Below are 12,935 nucleotides of genomic sequence, written 5' to 3'. Positions count from 1 at the left end.
AGCTTTTGACCACATTTGGTATAAAGGATTGAGCCACAAACTGATCAAAATAAATTTTAGTCGGAAAATTGTCCTTCTCCTTAATTCCTTTCTTACCGACAGGACGTTTAGTGTCAAACAAGGGAATGTCATTTCAACCTTCAAAAACATCACTGCAGCAGTCGCATTGCAGAATGGGCTGCTTGGGCTTATTTTGTGCCCCTAGACCTACCCTCTACCTTTTTTATGCAACTAACTATGAATATCAAAGCCTTATTAGTAATTTCTGCCACTACTGTCAGTATTTTACATTACACGGTTAAAAACCTCAGGGATTAAAATAAATAAATAAATAAATAAATAAAATTTTAAAAAATCTGAAAGGTTTCAGATTTTAAATTACGTCCAAAGGGGCGTTTTTTTAACGTTTTGTGTGTTACCTTTATTTATTAAATATCATGTTCTTTGCAGTTAAACCATGAAATTTAGTTCAATAGCAATGTCGCAAAATAATTTTAAAATGAGCATATCTTTAGAATTTCCGATACACAGTTCGACGCGCTGGAGAAAAAAAGAGTTGTTTTCCCTCGTAGAGTGTTGCCATTGCTTGCTTTTGAATCATTGAGTTTGTTACTCAAAAATTCGTTAAAGTTTTACAATATATGATTATCGATAATAAAACAAATTCCAAATTTCAAATTTGGGATTTCAGATGCCCATATTCGCAGTAGGATTACATCATTCAAAATTGGGTGGCTCTAGATACCGTTGTTTTATCAGAATGCGAGAAATATACATACATTTATGCAGATTTTTAATTATTTAATTTCTTCAAATATAATGCAGGACTCTAACATTTTGTGGCAACAGTTTGAAAAGTGAACCGACATTTATAGGAGTCAGACACAAATACCAAAACGAAAGTAATAGTCCTTCGGGGACTCAAATCCCTTTAGACTAAAAAGAGATTTGAGTTATGCGATAAATATAAGCAAAATAATTTCAAACCACAAATATACCATGAAAACTATTAAGAAAAGACTTAAATGAAAGACAATATTTTTGTGAAGGGTATTTTATACAGCAAAAGTATAATGTTTTAGTGAAAAAGATTTTAATAGTTTATGAACCTTGTAATTGTTTTGAGAAACAAACCAATTCATTAACAGCCTCAAAACGATGACTCAACTAATCTCGCTTTTGAAATTGTACTACAAAATCTTCAATAAATAGATAACAATACCGAGGATGGAAAGCCAAGATTTAAAATAATTCATTTTGCCTAAGAAAGAACAGATTTTTGTCTAGTTGTTGTGTACAGAGGTTATTGATGGTAAAAGAGCCGGTATTTTTTAAACACCGTAATTCCTCACCAGAATTATTACAAAAAAATCAATTCATGTTTACTTACTCCATTTTGCTCCTGCTTTTCGTAGCAACTCCATGAAGTATAAAAATTTCGTTGCATGTTGAAGCTTTTGCACGACTCGTCTATTTCTCCAAGCTGTAAAAGGAATAACAGTTTAAGCAGTAGTATATAATATTAATAATATAAACAGAGATTTTACTATATCTTTTTTTAAGGTATGCACAGAGTTTTATAAATTTCTAGTGGGAAAAAAAAAAAAAAAAAAAAAAAAAAAAAAAAAAAACAGATTTATTGAAAAACAAACATTTATACATCGTCCTTTTTCTTGAAACATTCTCCATTTTTACCAGAAATGTCCTGTATTCTAAAAATTACACCTAGCAGCACTGGTTCGAGGCTAATCAAACATTCAAAGATACATTTAATAAACCTTTCCATTTTTGCTAGTGTTTTTATGTCTTTTTATTACGCTTATTAATATATCTCAGAGCTATGTAATTTTCACATTATTTACTAATTTTAATAATTAATAATTTTAATTAAAAATTTACATTGTTTCAAAAGAAATGTTTGTCCTAAAAAATAAGATTTTTTTAGCATAGTAATTGAATTATGAATTCTCTTTTAATTTGTAAGATATATTTTAATTTAAATAACAGGTTAAAATATCATAATTAAAATATCATAACAGATATTTTAATTTAATCGTGCTTTCCTATAGTTCCTCGTTTCAGCTTACAACTTCCTACCAGAATGAGTTTTTAGAATCGCTTTGAATGCAAATGAGTAAGAAGTAGTATTTAAAGAAGGTTCAACTTACTTCGAGAGAGAAAACTAGGAATCTCGGGTAGCGCGTGTTTACCTTCGAGCTAAGTCATGGGCCTTATAATAGAAGGATCTTTCTTACAAGGTCCATGGGCTAAGTCTCTAGAAGCTGTTACGCTCGGCTGCATATTATGTGCCTTTTGATATTCACCGGCTAGTTTAAAGTAACAGTCAACTACGTTAGATTTGTGGTAGCTTCGACTAAGTCTCTTAGTTAGTTATAGTTAGTTCTTATTTCTTATTTTGATTTCAACCCGAGTGGAGGCGTTGTTGTAAGCCCGAAGAAAGGGGCCGACTGTTCTGTCCAAACTTATTTTGAGTGAAATAAAGGGTAGTTAAAAACCCTTCTTGAGTTTACGATTCCTGTTATTTGAACTAAGCTATAAGTCGCTTAACAGTTCACTAGGTTCCTCGACATTTACTTTAGTAGAATAAGAGTGAAGAACTCTACAAATTTACTCCCTGTTTGATTTACGATCAGTACAGACAAAGAAGATATTTGCATAAATACCAAGAGTAGAAAATATAAGAAGCAACTATAAAAAGGTGCTTTATGTCAATTCCATTCAGTGAAGTTCAATGAGAGGTAGTTGGTTGGCAGCTCAAAATCTTTTCGCCATTTCTTTTGGCACAGATGGAAAAAAGTGCAACGAGGGGCTTCAGATTCTTATTTCAAGAGTTATATGAGTAGTTGAATTTCTGTTTGTGGTAGCTGGAGCATGTCCTTCAGAAGACATTTAATGGATTGTGGGAAATAGCGAGCGATTAAAAGAATAGAAGGAGGACTGACACTGTCTGTAAAGACCTAAACGTAGCCAAAACCGTAATGACAAGAATATAGAAATGCTAAGACACTGATGATGTATGCAGACAAACCAGATCAATGTCGAAAACGTGTCACAACAGCCTCTCTAAAAAGAAACAGACAACTAATGACAACAAAGACAGAAATTGCTGCAGCTACAGGGATTCGACTATCCGGATACGTCATGAAGGACAAAATACATAAAAGAAGGCAAAAGGAAACCAAGATCTGTGACCTACTAACTCTTCGGCGAAATGTTTCCAATTGCAGTGGTTCAGAGATCATCGTGATTAGAGTACCACAGACTGTAAACGAGTTTTGCTTACTGACGAATCTCGTTTTTGTTTGGAGAAGAAACGTTTTAATCTGGCAGGAGCAAAATACACGCAATAAGCTTGGAAATATCTATGAAAAGCATCAGTACAAAGGTATATAACAGCCAGGCATGATTTTGAATGACCACACTAACTTATATATTCTATCAGTGCAACTATGAAAACGCTGACATAGACAGAAATGAGGTTCTTAATCATTATGTCACGTTGTTTAGGGATGCAATCGGTAATAACTTCCCCCTAATATATGGTAATGCTCTTCCGCATCACATTGCACTAGTGACCAATTGCCGAAGGAATTTCGTGGATGAAGTGGTCCGTCTAGACTTAAATCCAATAAAACATATGTGGGACGCACTAGGACATACACTTACATCAATGCAGCTCCCCACTTACCACTGTGCAGGAGGGAGCTACAAAGTGCATTTCATTCTGAATACACTTTGTTACCAGAGGAACTCCTGTTACCAGAGGAACCTCTAAACAATCTAACACAGTTTGGAAAACGAGTGAAAAACTAAGCTTGCATTTCTGTCGGGAGTGATCCATTCATCATCATTATTATTATTTTTTTTTTTTTGTACTGCATTTCTAAAACATTGTAACACTAACGTTTCCCTACCTCACTTTATGTTATATTTCCTATATTTTTATTTAAATTTAATTTTTTTGCAGAAATACGCAATTCTGCATTTTGAAGACATGCCAGGCATAGCAAAATAAAGATCTTGGACGAGTTCCGTGCTCTTAGCCGGTAAATCATTCGAGTTACATAAAATTTTACTTATAAACAGAATATCTCTGAACTCCACATATAAACTTTGAGACGATATAGAGAACATCAAGAACATAAGTCTTTCTACATACCTCAGCATTCCAGGTCAACATGTCGGGCATCCTCATTGAAAATTAGAGCGTCATATGGAGAACATGCATCATTTCATAAATGCTGAGTTGGTGGACCTGCATTTCGTGTTACGATTAGATGACGGTTACAAGTATCAGCATTTGAAAAGTAATTACTGTGGAGGGAATACTTTATCCCCGCAGATGACACTAGTTGTCTAGTAGCAATTGTGCGGGTACGCAGAGTAAGTTCGCAGACGCGTCAGAGCGATTGAAATGGCAAGACGTTCAGAAAACTGGTTTCACCTGGAGGTGCGAGCCATGGTTCATTATCCTCATCCAGTGTCTGGAGCATAACCGTACCGTTACGGCCGATCGTTATTGTGCCGCTTTGACAATATTACATGAAGCCATCAGACGCAAGTGCCCTGGCATGTTGAGTGATGGTGCCTCCTGCATGACAATGCCCGACCCCATACTGCTGGACCAGCTCTAGAATTGCTGCAAAATTTTAAGTGGGAAGTCGTCGCCCATATTTAGCACCCAGTGACTAGTTCATTTTTCCGAAACTGAAGAAACATTTATCTGAGATGAGGTTCCCTTTAGCCACACCAACAAAACAACCACCAAGAACTGGCTCAATGAGTAGGGACATAATTTCTACCAAGCCGGGTTAAAAAGTTGGTCCTACGTTTAGATAAATGTCTAAATAGATTTGGTAATTATATTCTTGCGTTTTTTTTCTTACTTCTGACACCAGCTGTTACGTTATTTTCTTCCTTCACGTTCGTACGGGGTTTGTGTAGATTTGGAGTGAATAACGACGACACTTTGTGAAGTATCGAAACACACTTTATTTGCCAGTATTGTCGGGACAGCTCCGAAATACGTTTTACAGTCGTCGAAGATCTACTATAAGCACGCTGACACGATCAGCAACACAGCCTTCAGGTTATCAGGCTATCACGATGGAGACAGTTTCCTGCAAAGCACCCGACTCTGCTTTCCGGAGTACAGCTCCCGACTTTGCTTGGTCGTTCTCGGTACTCCACGTACTCTCGAGACTCTCCGCGCTACAACTCGCGATGCACTCGCCGACACACGAGCACAGCTCCTGACTCTTCGGTTCAGTCTTTCCCGGAGCTCAACACGCTCTCTCGACGATGCACTAACCGCGATACACTAACAGACTCCTTCAGTGGACTCGACGACTCACTCGGCACTCGCTCGGCTGTCAACTCGATCGACTCTGCAGGGATTGATTCGCTAGACGAGGCACACGCACTCTCGATGAGAGACACACTTACTGACTGCGGACCAGCAGGGCTTATATAGCTTTTGGCTTGTGTTCGGGAACATTCTGGGCTAAACCGGTAAGAATTCGTTCCAGGAGGTTCTCCAACCGTCCATGGTAAATCACCAATTTTGTCGCCAAATGGGAGATTTCTCGCCAAATGTGGTAACCCTGCCTTCCCTTGCCATTTTATGGCAACCCTAAAACTACTTTGCGGGGAAGCTATCTTACCGCGCCTGTACATTTCGTAACAATATGGAAAAATGACAGCAAAGTACACCTCCTAATTCCATCTTGTAATTTTTGTCTATTGTTAATGAATTTTTTATTACCCCTCGTAACCTTCTTTTTTTTTTTTTGGATCCGCCCTCGAGTTTTTTCATTGGTTTTTGCACGCAAGAATTTAACTGCTATTTGCCATACGTAACAAATTTCATTTTTCTGGATAGGATTTTAGTTATTTAAAGAACAATGATTATTCTGATATTGAAACTTACCCTTCCATCTATGATCACGATATGAAATATTCCAATATCCCTCAAAAGTAGGGTCGAAGGCTCTCATGAGACTTTCGGGATCTATTTCTTCTTCGTCTTTATCCGTATCACAGATATGGGAAAAGCCATCATATTTCATACACTTCTGGCAATAAAAACGTTTTATTCTACCCGTGGAAGTTCCAGCATCTAATTTTTCACCATGCTCACTGTTACCGGGAGGTTCAGCATCTGCCATTTTCAATATATCTAGCTTGAAGAAGAAAGTTTAGTCTCATAGAAAGGTGTAAAATTCTCTATGAATAATATTGTTGCGAATTTTAGACTTAGATAAGAAACTTTAGTGGAATTACAAGTTGTTGTATTTCTTTTGTATAATACAACATGTAAAAATCTAAAGAGACGAGCTGTGCCGTAAAAGTAAGAATATCCCGGTGATTTGGCGAGATATCACCAACCTGACAACGGTTTTGGACACTTATTTTTCTCAAACTTGGCAACCATGTGGGTCCGGTCCCTGTACCACCGTAATAGGTATTGTAATTGAATGTAGTTGATCATTATATTAGCTGCAAGCCGTAATTCGACCCTCTTACTGTTTTCCAGTTATTTCGAGAAGCAGAAAGCACTGGAAATATCTCAGCGGCCGGTTGAAAATTATATAAAGCCGGAGAGAGCATCTGCTCTCAGTTATTGTTTTTGCGAGTTAGTTCAGAATGAACTGAGACATCTCCGTTGGCTCTCTTTTTTAGATACGCTTTGCTTAGCCTTGTGTTTAACGTTCCTAATAGTTTGAAGTGTACTCTGTGATACTGTGAACAACACTACGAGGATTTTTGTGTTAAGTTACAGAACTTTTGAAGTGTTTCTTTTGATTAAAATGAATTTCATCAACCAATCATCCGACTTGTGTGTATTACGAACCCATACACATGCAACAATATCGAAATTTGGAAAAATACGTGAAACATAAACTTGGAGCACAAATAATGATGAATTAATTATAAGGAAAGCATTTCAGCAAATGATGTATTTTACTGAAATTGAAATGTGGGTATTTACGTATTATCGTAGAAGTCACAAAAGCTTCAGAATACACTAAACTCTCATAACCACTTGCATAGCAATCATTCCGGCAACCATGCGCATGACATATCTTCAGTTTCTATCGCCGCCATTTCCTTATGCGTTCTTTTTGTTGTATCCCAAGTTTTAACGGCTCGTTGCGAAAAATTATGGTTATTTTTTGTTTTAAATTCGACTTTAAAATTTGTGCTTATAGTATTCTATGACAGAAGATAGAGAGGTGAAATTTCTGCAGGAATACATTCTTTTGCCGCAAAATCGCTAAAGAAGCAATGTTTCCAATTCGATCTCAAAGCGAAAAATCGCTACGAAATTTACGCCACAACAAAAACAAAACCTAATTCATTAGTTAACAATTTTGTTTGTCTTTCGGAATGCAATACATATATTTTTTCAATAAAAAATAATTTTTTCTTTCGCTAAATTTGCCAGACTGCGCCATGGTGATTGCGATAATATGTAAGTACCGAAATGTGTGTGAATTGAAAATTGTCTCCAGTTGGAACTATCGTTGATTATCGGTGTGTGTCTGCCTTCTCTTTTACGAGTGCATAATGGAAAAGTACCAAGACATCATATAAAATGCAATCTAAGATATATCTTAAGTCGCGCTTTCGAAGCATGAAAACGCAGATTAATATCACCCAGTAGTACGGGAGATATACAACTGTCCTATTTTCTTTTGTGCAGAGTATATATACGTATACACGCATCCATGAACACATACATCCTCCACAGATAAGTGCATACGTATATATATTTCTGAATCTGGTCCCGATAAGAGTAGGATAATTTATCATACAGAATGAGTGTAATAAGAGATCAAATCGTTCTTTTTACAAAATTAATCTACAATTTTACTCACGAATAATAAAAGCTTGGGGCGCTGTTAATACATCTATAGAGATGGTGGCTTATAATATGACAAAGCAATACGATTATTCAACTTAGTTATTTAAGCGCCCAAGCTTTTAGCATTCGTGATACAAAATTATATACGGATTTTGTAAAGAGAATTATTTAATCTCTTATTACCATAAAATTACAGGATAAATTATCTTTCTGCTTTTAGTTCATTAATAAGTATGAATTTTAAATAAAAGCCTGTTTTATAGAAAAACTTTGTTTTCAAATTTTTAATTTTAATCCTTTTAATCTCAACAAGTTATCACATTATTCAACTGAAAAACCATTTTTGAACTATGAATAATCATTCTTTTTATTTCCAATAACTCCGTTACGTCAAATGGTCGAGAAAATACAACGATTTTTGAGGGGGGGGAAGAAGTTGCATTAAAATATTCCATAAATTTCATTTAAAATTTTTTTTTTCTCTCTATCCGATGTTGCAAAAAATAAAATTCGGAGTATTTTACTTAATTCATCAAACGAAGAGAAGTGGATAAAATGGTTTCAACATTAAATTTAAAAAAAAAAAAAAAAAAAAAAAAAAAATCTCTTTATTACACTATCTAATTTCTCACAATAAGGTAAATAAGATACGAAAATAAAAAATTACAAATTTATAACAATACGCGATGTTTCGAGCGGAAATAGCAAAGACTATGCAATTATTTTAATGCGTAATGTTTACTTTGTAATTGCATTCGATAAGTAACTTTTGGATTAAAATAATAATGCAAAAGTTACTTATCGAATGAAAGTTTCGACTTTCGCGATTCGACTTTTGAGAAGATCGGCAAACTGTTGATATTTATCGTAAGTCGGAAAACATTATCAAGATATAAAAAAGAAAGCAATGAAATATTCAGTTTAAAACACAAAAAAGGACAATTAAAGCTACTACAACTTACAGTTAATACAACAGCAGAAATTTAAAATGCAAAAAGTGATACATTGCGCATAATATATAATACTGTATTATATAATATTACAACAGCACTATATAATATATAATACTGTTGTTCTTCCCATGTACATAGCCATCCGTTTTCACAAAAAATTAGAGAAACTCGCGATTGGCGACAGCACCAGCCATGATCACGACCCCATAGAACATCTACAGCTTTAACATACACTTGAACATATTGAAAATAAACGAGGGTTCCTTTTATTACCTTTTAAAAATAATAGCTAGCAATCAGAAACACAGAACAAACGACCGAGAGAGAAATATCACACAACTACACTGATTAGAGTTCTAAAAAAAAAAAGTAATGTTTCCAAAAAAAAGACCCAATAACGAAAATAAAGCTACTAAAACAATATCACACTGAATAACGGAATCACCAAATTTAGCGTGCATTTGGTGATTCCATTATTTCCATTTAGCCAATAATAATAATAAATGAAACTTACCTTCCGTCCTCGGCTTGGCCCGAATTCTTTGAGCGAGAGAATTTTTTTCATTGTTTTGAGCAGTTACAGTTATAAATTTTAAATCATTTATTCAATAATTTTAATCGTTTGGTAAATTTCAATAATGCATTTAACGAGCTAACTCGTTGTGTTAAATGTTAGCAATAACACACAAAACAAAATAAAGTGGATTTATAATTTTAAAAAACATCTCGCACAGTAACATTATACATATAAATCAACTCAGTTCAAATATAATTTAAATTTTCTTCAAATATGACACGATAGCATAACTATTACTTTTTCTAGAACGAGGCGTAGCTAATATCACGTCATAAAAAACGTGTCCAAGCCTAAGCAAAGTCTTTCTATCCTAGAAGATGCACAAATTAAGCCAACGTCTTGATTTGTGCAGCATCTTCTAGGATTGAGCTATACGTGATTTGTAGTATGTGTTTACTTAACCCTCGTTCACTAAACTAAGAAGTTCTAATTAGATTAAACTTAAAAAAAAAAAAAAAAAAAAAGACATCGGGGAAAAAATCAATTCTGGGTTACCTAAAGAACAGTCCCAGCGTCAATATTTAGCGCCAAATTAAAAGCGCATTCTTTACAACATTACAACCAATAAAACTTACACAAACGATTATCACAAAAAGCACTCACGTCGAAATTATTCAACTGACGTAATCCCGAAAATAATAGCAATAAACTGCGGATACCAAAGTTAAGCTATTAGCGATTTGAAATGAATTCACTTCATAAAAATGATTTGGTTAATATTCTTTAATCTTATAAAATTGCTGAACTAACCTTTATTTCACATTTAATTACGTCAACTAATATTTTTTAAATTAGATAAAATAAAACTCACTATGCTATCAAATTTTTCAAAAAGTGATGTATGTGTGCGTGCGTACATTCGGGAAAAAATATTAATAACCGCACGCGAATCAATCTAATAAAATTATATCTTCCTTATTGAGAATAAAATATGCTGTACTCAAAATTCTTGCATTTTGGTTATAATAAGAATTACGAGCAAATTTCCTCGAGTAATTAAGAGTGATTTTATATTACATGAATGGCAGAACTTCGTGTTAACAAGAACGATAATTTAAATTTTCCAAAGAACTGCATATATGCCATTTTGATACGTAGTTTTATTTAATAGTATCTTCCTGATTGTCGCTAAATAAAAAATTTTAAACCCTTTTTTTATTTTGAAAAAAGAAAACACGCAAACAACTGGAATAGTCATCGAGGAGAGACTGCTTGACGAGTCATCGTAAATTTTTAACATTTATATATGAAAAGAAAACATATTTAAATACTATGTGGTACTTTGTTATCGAAACTGGATTCATAAATTATATGTACGTATATATGGTGTTCTTTTAGTCGCTAATTTCGCTGTCTGATATCAAACCAAGGCTGCGAAATCCAAAAATTTATGCAGTGCAAATATGCATATTCTCTAATAGGTCTAAGGTTGATATTGAAATAAAAAGAAAACCCTCCCCCTCCCCTAAAAAAATTAAAATCACGTTTTCCTAGAAGAATCCAGAAAATCTTCTAAGACTGCTGCTAAGCTTAAAGAAAGCAGAATCATCTGGTGTAATTGGTAATGTTTCAGTAAATGTAATTTAGTGAGCTCTGATCATATTTTAAAGTAGACAAGCATTTCATTAAAATGTAACAAAAACAAAAGAATGGGAGGCCTTTTTTAGGAGCTTATTCTCACATATCCCTCTGACTATAAGAAAGATATTGGATATTAATAAGGCAGTTCTTGGATGTTCACGCATTTTGATGTTTCTTACAAACCAGAAATGTTTATAATTTACTGGAAGGTAAAAGTTTTACAAAACTGACTTATTTTTATAGAGTTTTGAAAGTAATTATATCTTTGCAAGAAAGGGCAATTGAAAAAGTATAATGAATTGATCAATGGGCAGTTTATTATAAATGAACTAAATACAGTTTCACCGTGTTTAGGAAGAAATCATAAATTTGTGCAGTTTATTTTTAGTTGAGGATAAACTAAACTGAACAGCCATTATCTTATAATAAAATGATTTGGATTTCCAACTATTTTATGTACCATTTATTGATGTAAACAAAATTAAATATCAAACAATTACACATTAGTTGAATTTTCATAAAACATTCTAAAAATACCTACAATAGATTACAATATAGATTTAAAAAAAAATCACAAGACAGTAGGAAAAGGAATTTGTGCAATTTAAATTTGATTGCCAACAGGAAAACATCTTCGGAAAGGCTAAAAACTAAAATCCAGCAGAGTCCGTAACCTAACAGGAGCTCGGGAGATGTGGTGAAAAACCGAGTCTTTCAGTAAAACTGGAAGCCATATAATACTAATTTAATTCAAAATTATTTCCTACCTTTATAACAATACATTCATGCTAAAATAAATTGCCTAATAAAATAAACACATATATACATAAATTACATACCTATTAATCTACGATTAAAATTTCAATTTACTCTATTTCATATTTTCTTTGAATTTTACTACTGAACACAAATATTTTTACCATGTCACATGGAACGGATAAGTGAATTTCAACAAAGGAAAGCCAAAGATCTAGACTGAAGATCTTTGTTGGATCCATACTTTTCTATGTTAATAGACTGGATGATAATCAGATTTCTGCTACTAACAATGTTCATCTGATGTAACTAATTCTATTATATCTGACATGCACATCACAGAAGGAAAAAAAGAAGTGGAACTGACTAAATTTTGAAAAATGAAGAGAATCTTTAAAGCAATGCAAGTCATGGTGATCCTACATATAAAATTGTTATTAAAGAGAATTTACAAATTTTATGCCGTGTTTCTTTCAAGGAGTTAGCTCCTCCTTTTTGAACTGAAATAATCAAAAGACGAAGTATAATATAGGAAACAGGATTTCATAGCAAAACAAAGATATACTATTTAGTGCTACGATGCAAAAGCAGATTTACAACAATCCTCAAAAGACTGGTTTTATAAAGTAATTCCAAATGGAAAAAAACATTCTTTGGGATGGTTTATTCAATTGTCAAAGAAATTTGATACTGTTTTTGTTGCTGTCTATTTGCCATCACTACAGTAGGTATGGTACCCAAATTTGCAACTGGATTTAAAAATGGTGGAAACTTATCTAAAATACATAATCATGAGGCATATGTGAAGCATTTACATTGTTTTGAGAAGTGGAAACACCAGAAAAAGTACTGAAGCTACACAAAATCAGGGCTGTGGAATCGGGCAGATTTTGGGGTCGGAGCTGGAGTCACTGAAAACAGGCCGACTCCGACTCCAGTTTTTATTGGACAGTTCAAATTTGAAATGAAATTTAAATGAATTGAAAATAATTAATGACAAGCTCAGTTATTATTTTTATTTATGAACTGTATACATTAATATATAGTTATTTTCTATTTTATTGACCTATTAATAAATAAATATAAGGATGGATGTGATATTTGCTATTAGTGATTAAACTGATTCATTTAGTTACAAATCTCACTGATAAATTTAGGTAAGCTGCAATAGCAGCAAGAA

At 33.6% G+C, this 12,935-nt stretch overlaps 1 protein-coding gene across 1 annotated transcript in view; it reads right to left on the bottom strand.

The window, feature by feature from the left end:
• LOC118184820 (uncharacterized) overlaps positions 1 to 6,195 on the bottom strand; it is a 36,449-nt gene extending 30,254 nt beyond the window's left edge. Inside the window, exons 1-2 of the mRNA XM_035354547.2 lie at positions 5,951 to 6,195; positions 1,391 to 1,483 (exon numbers count right to left, since the gene is read on the bottom strand). Of these exons, the coding sequence (XP_035210438.2) occupies positions 1,391 to 1,483; positions 5,951 to 6,188 (331 nt within the window). The 5' untranslated portion in view covers positions 6,189 to 6,195. The remainder of the gene's footprint in view (positions 1 to 1,390; positions 1,484 to 5,950) is intronic.
• Positions 6,196 to 12,935: the final 6,740 nt, after the last annotated feature.

The sequence above is a fragment of the Stegodyphus dumicola genome, chromosome 8 (assembly GCF_044657685.1).
Source record: "Stegodyphus dumicola isolate Sdum_Otavi_A_Nest chromosome 8, ASM4465768v1".
Taxonomy (NCBI): domain Eukaryota; kingdom Metazoa; phylum Arthropoda; class Arachnida; order Araneae; family Eresidae; genus Stegodyphus; species Stegodyphus dumicola.
This window is presented reverse-complemented; position numbering and strand designations above follow the sequence as displayed.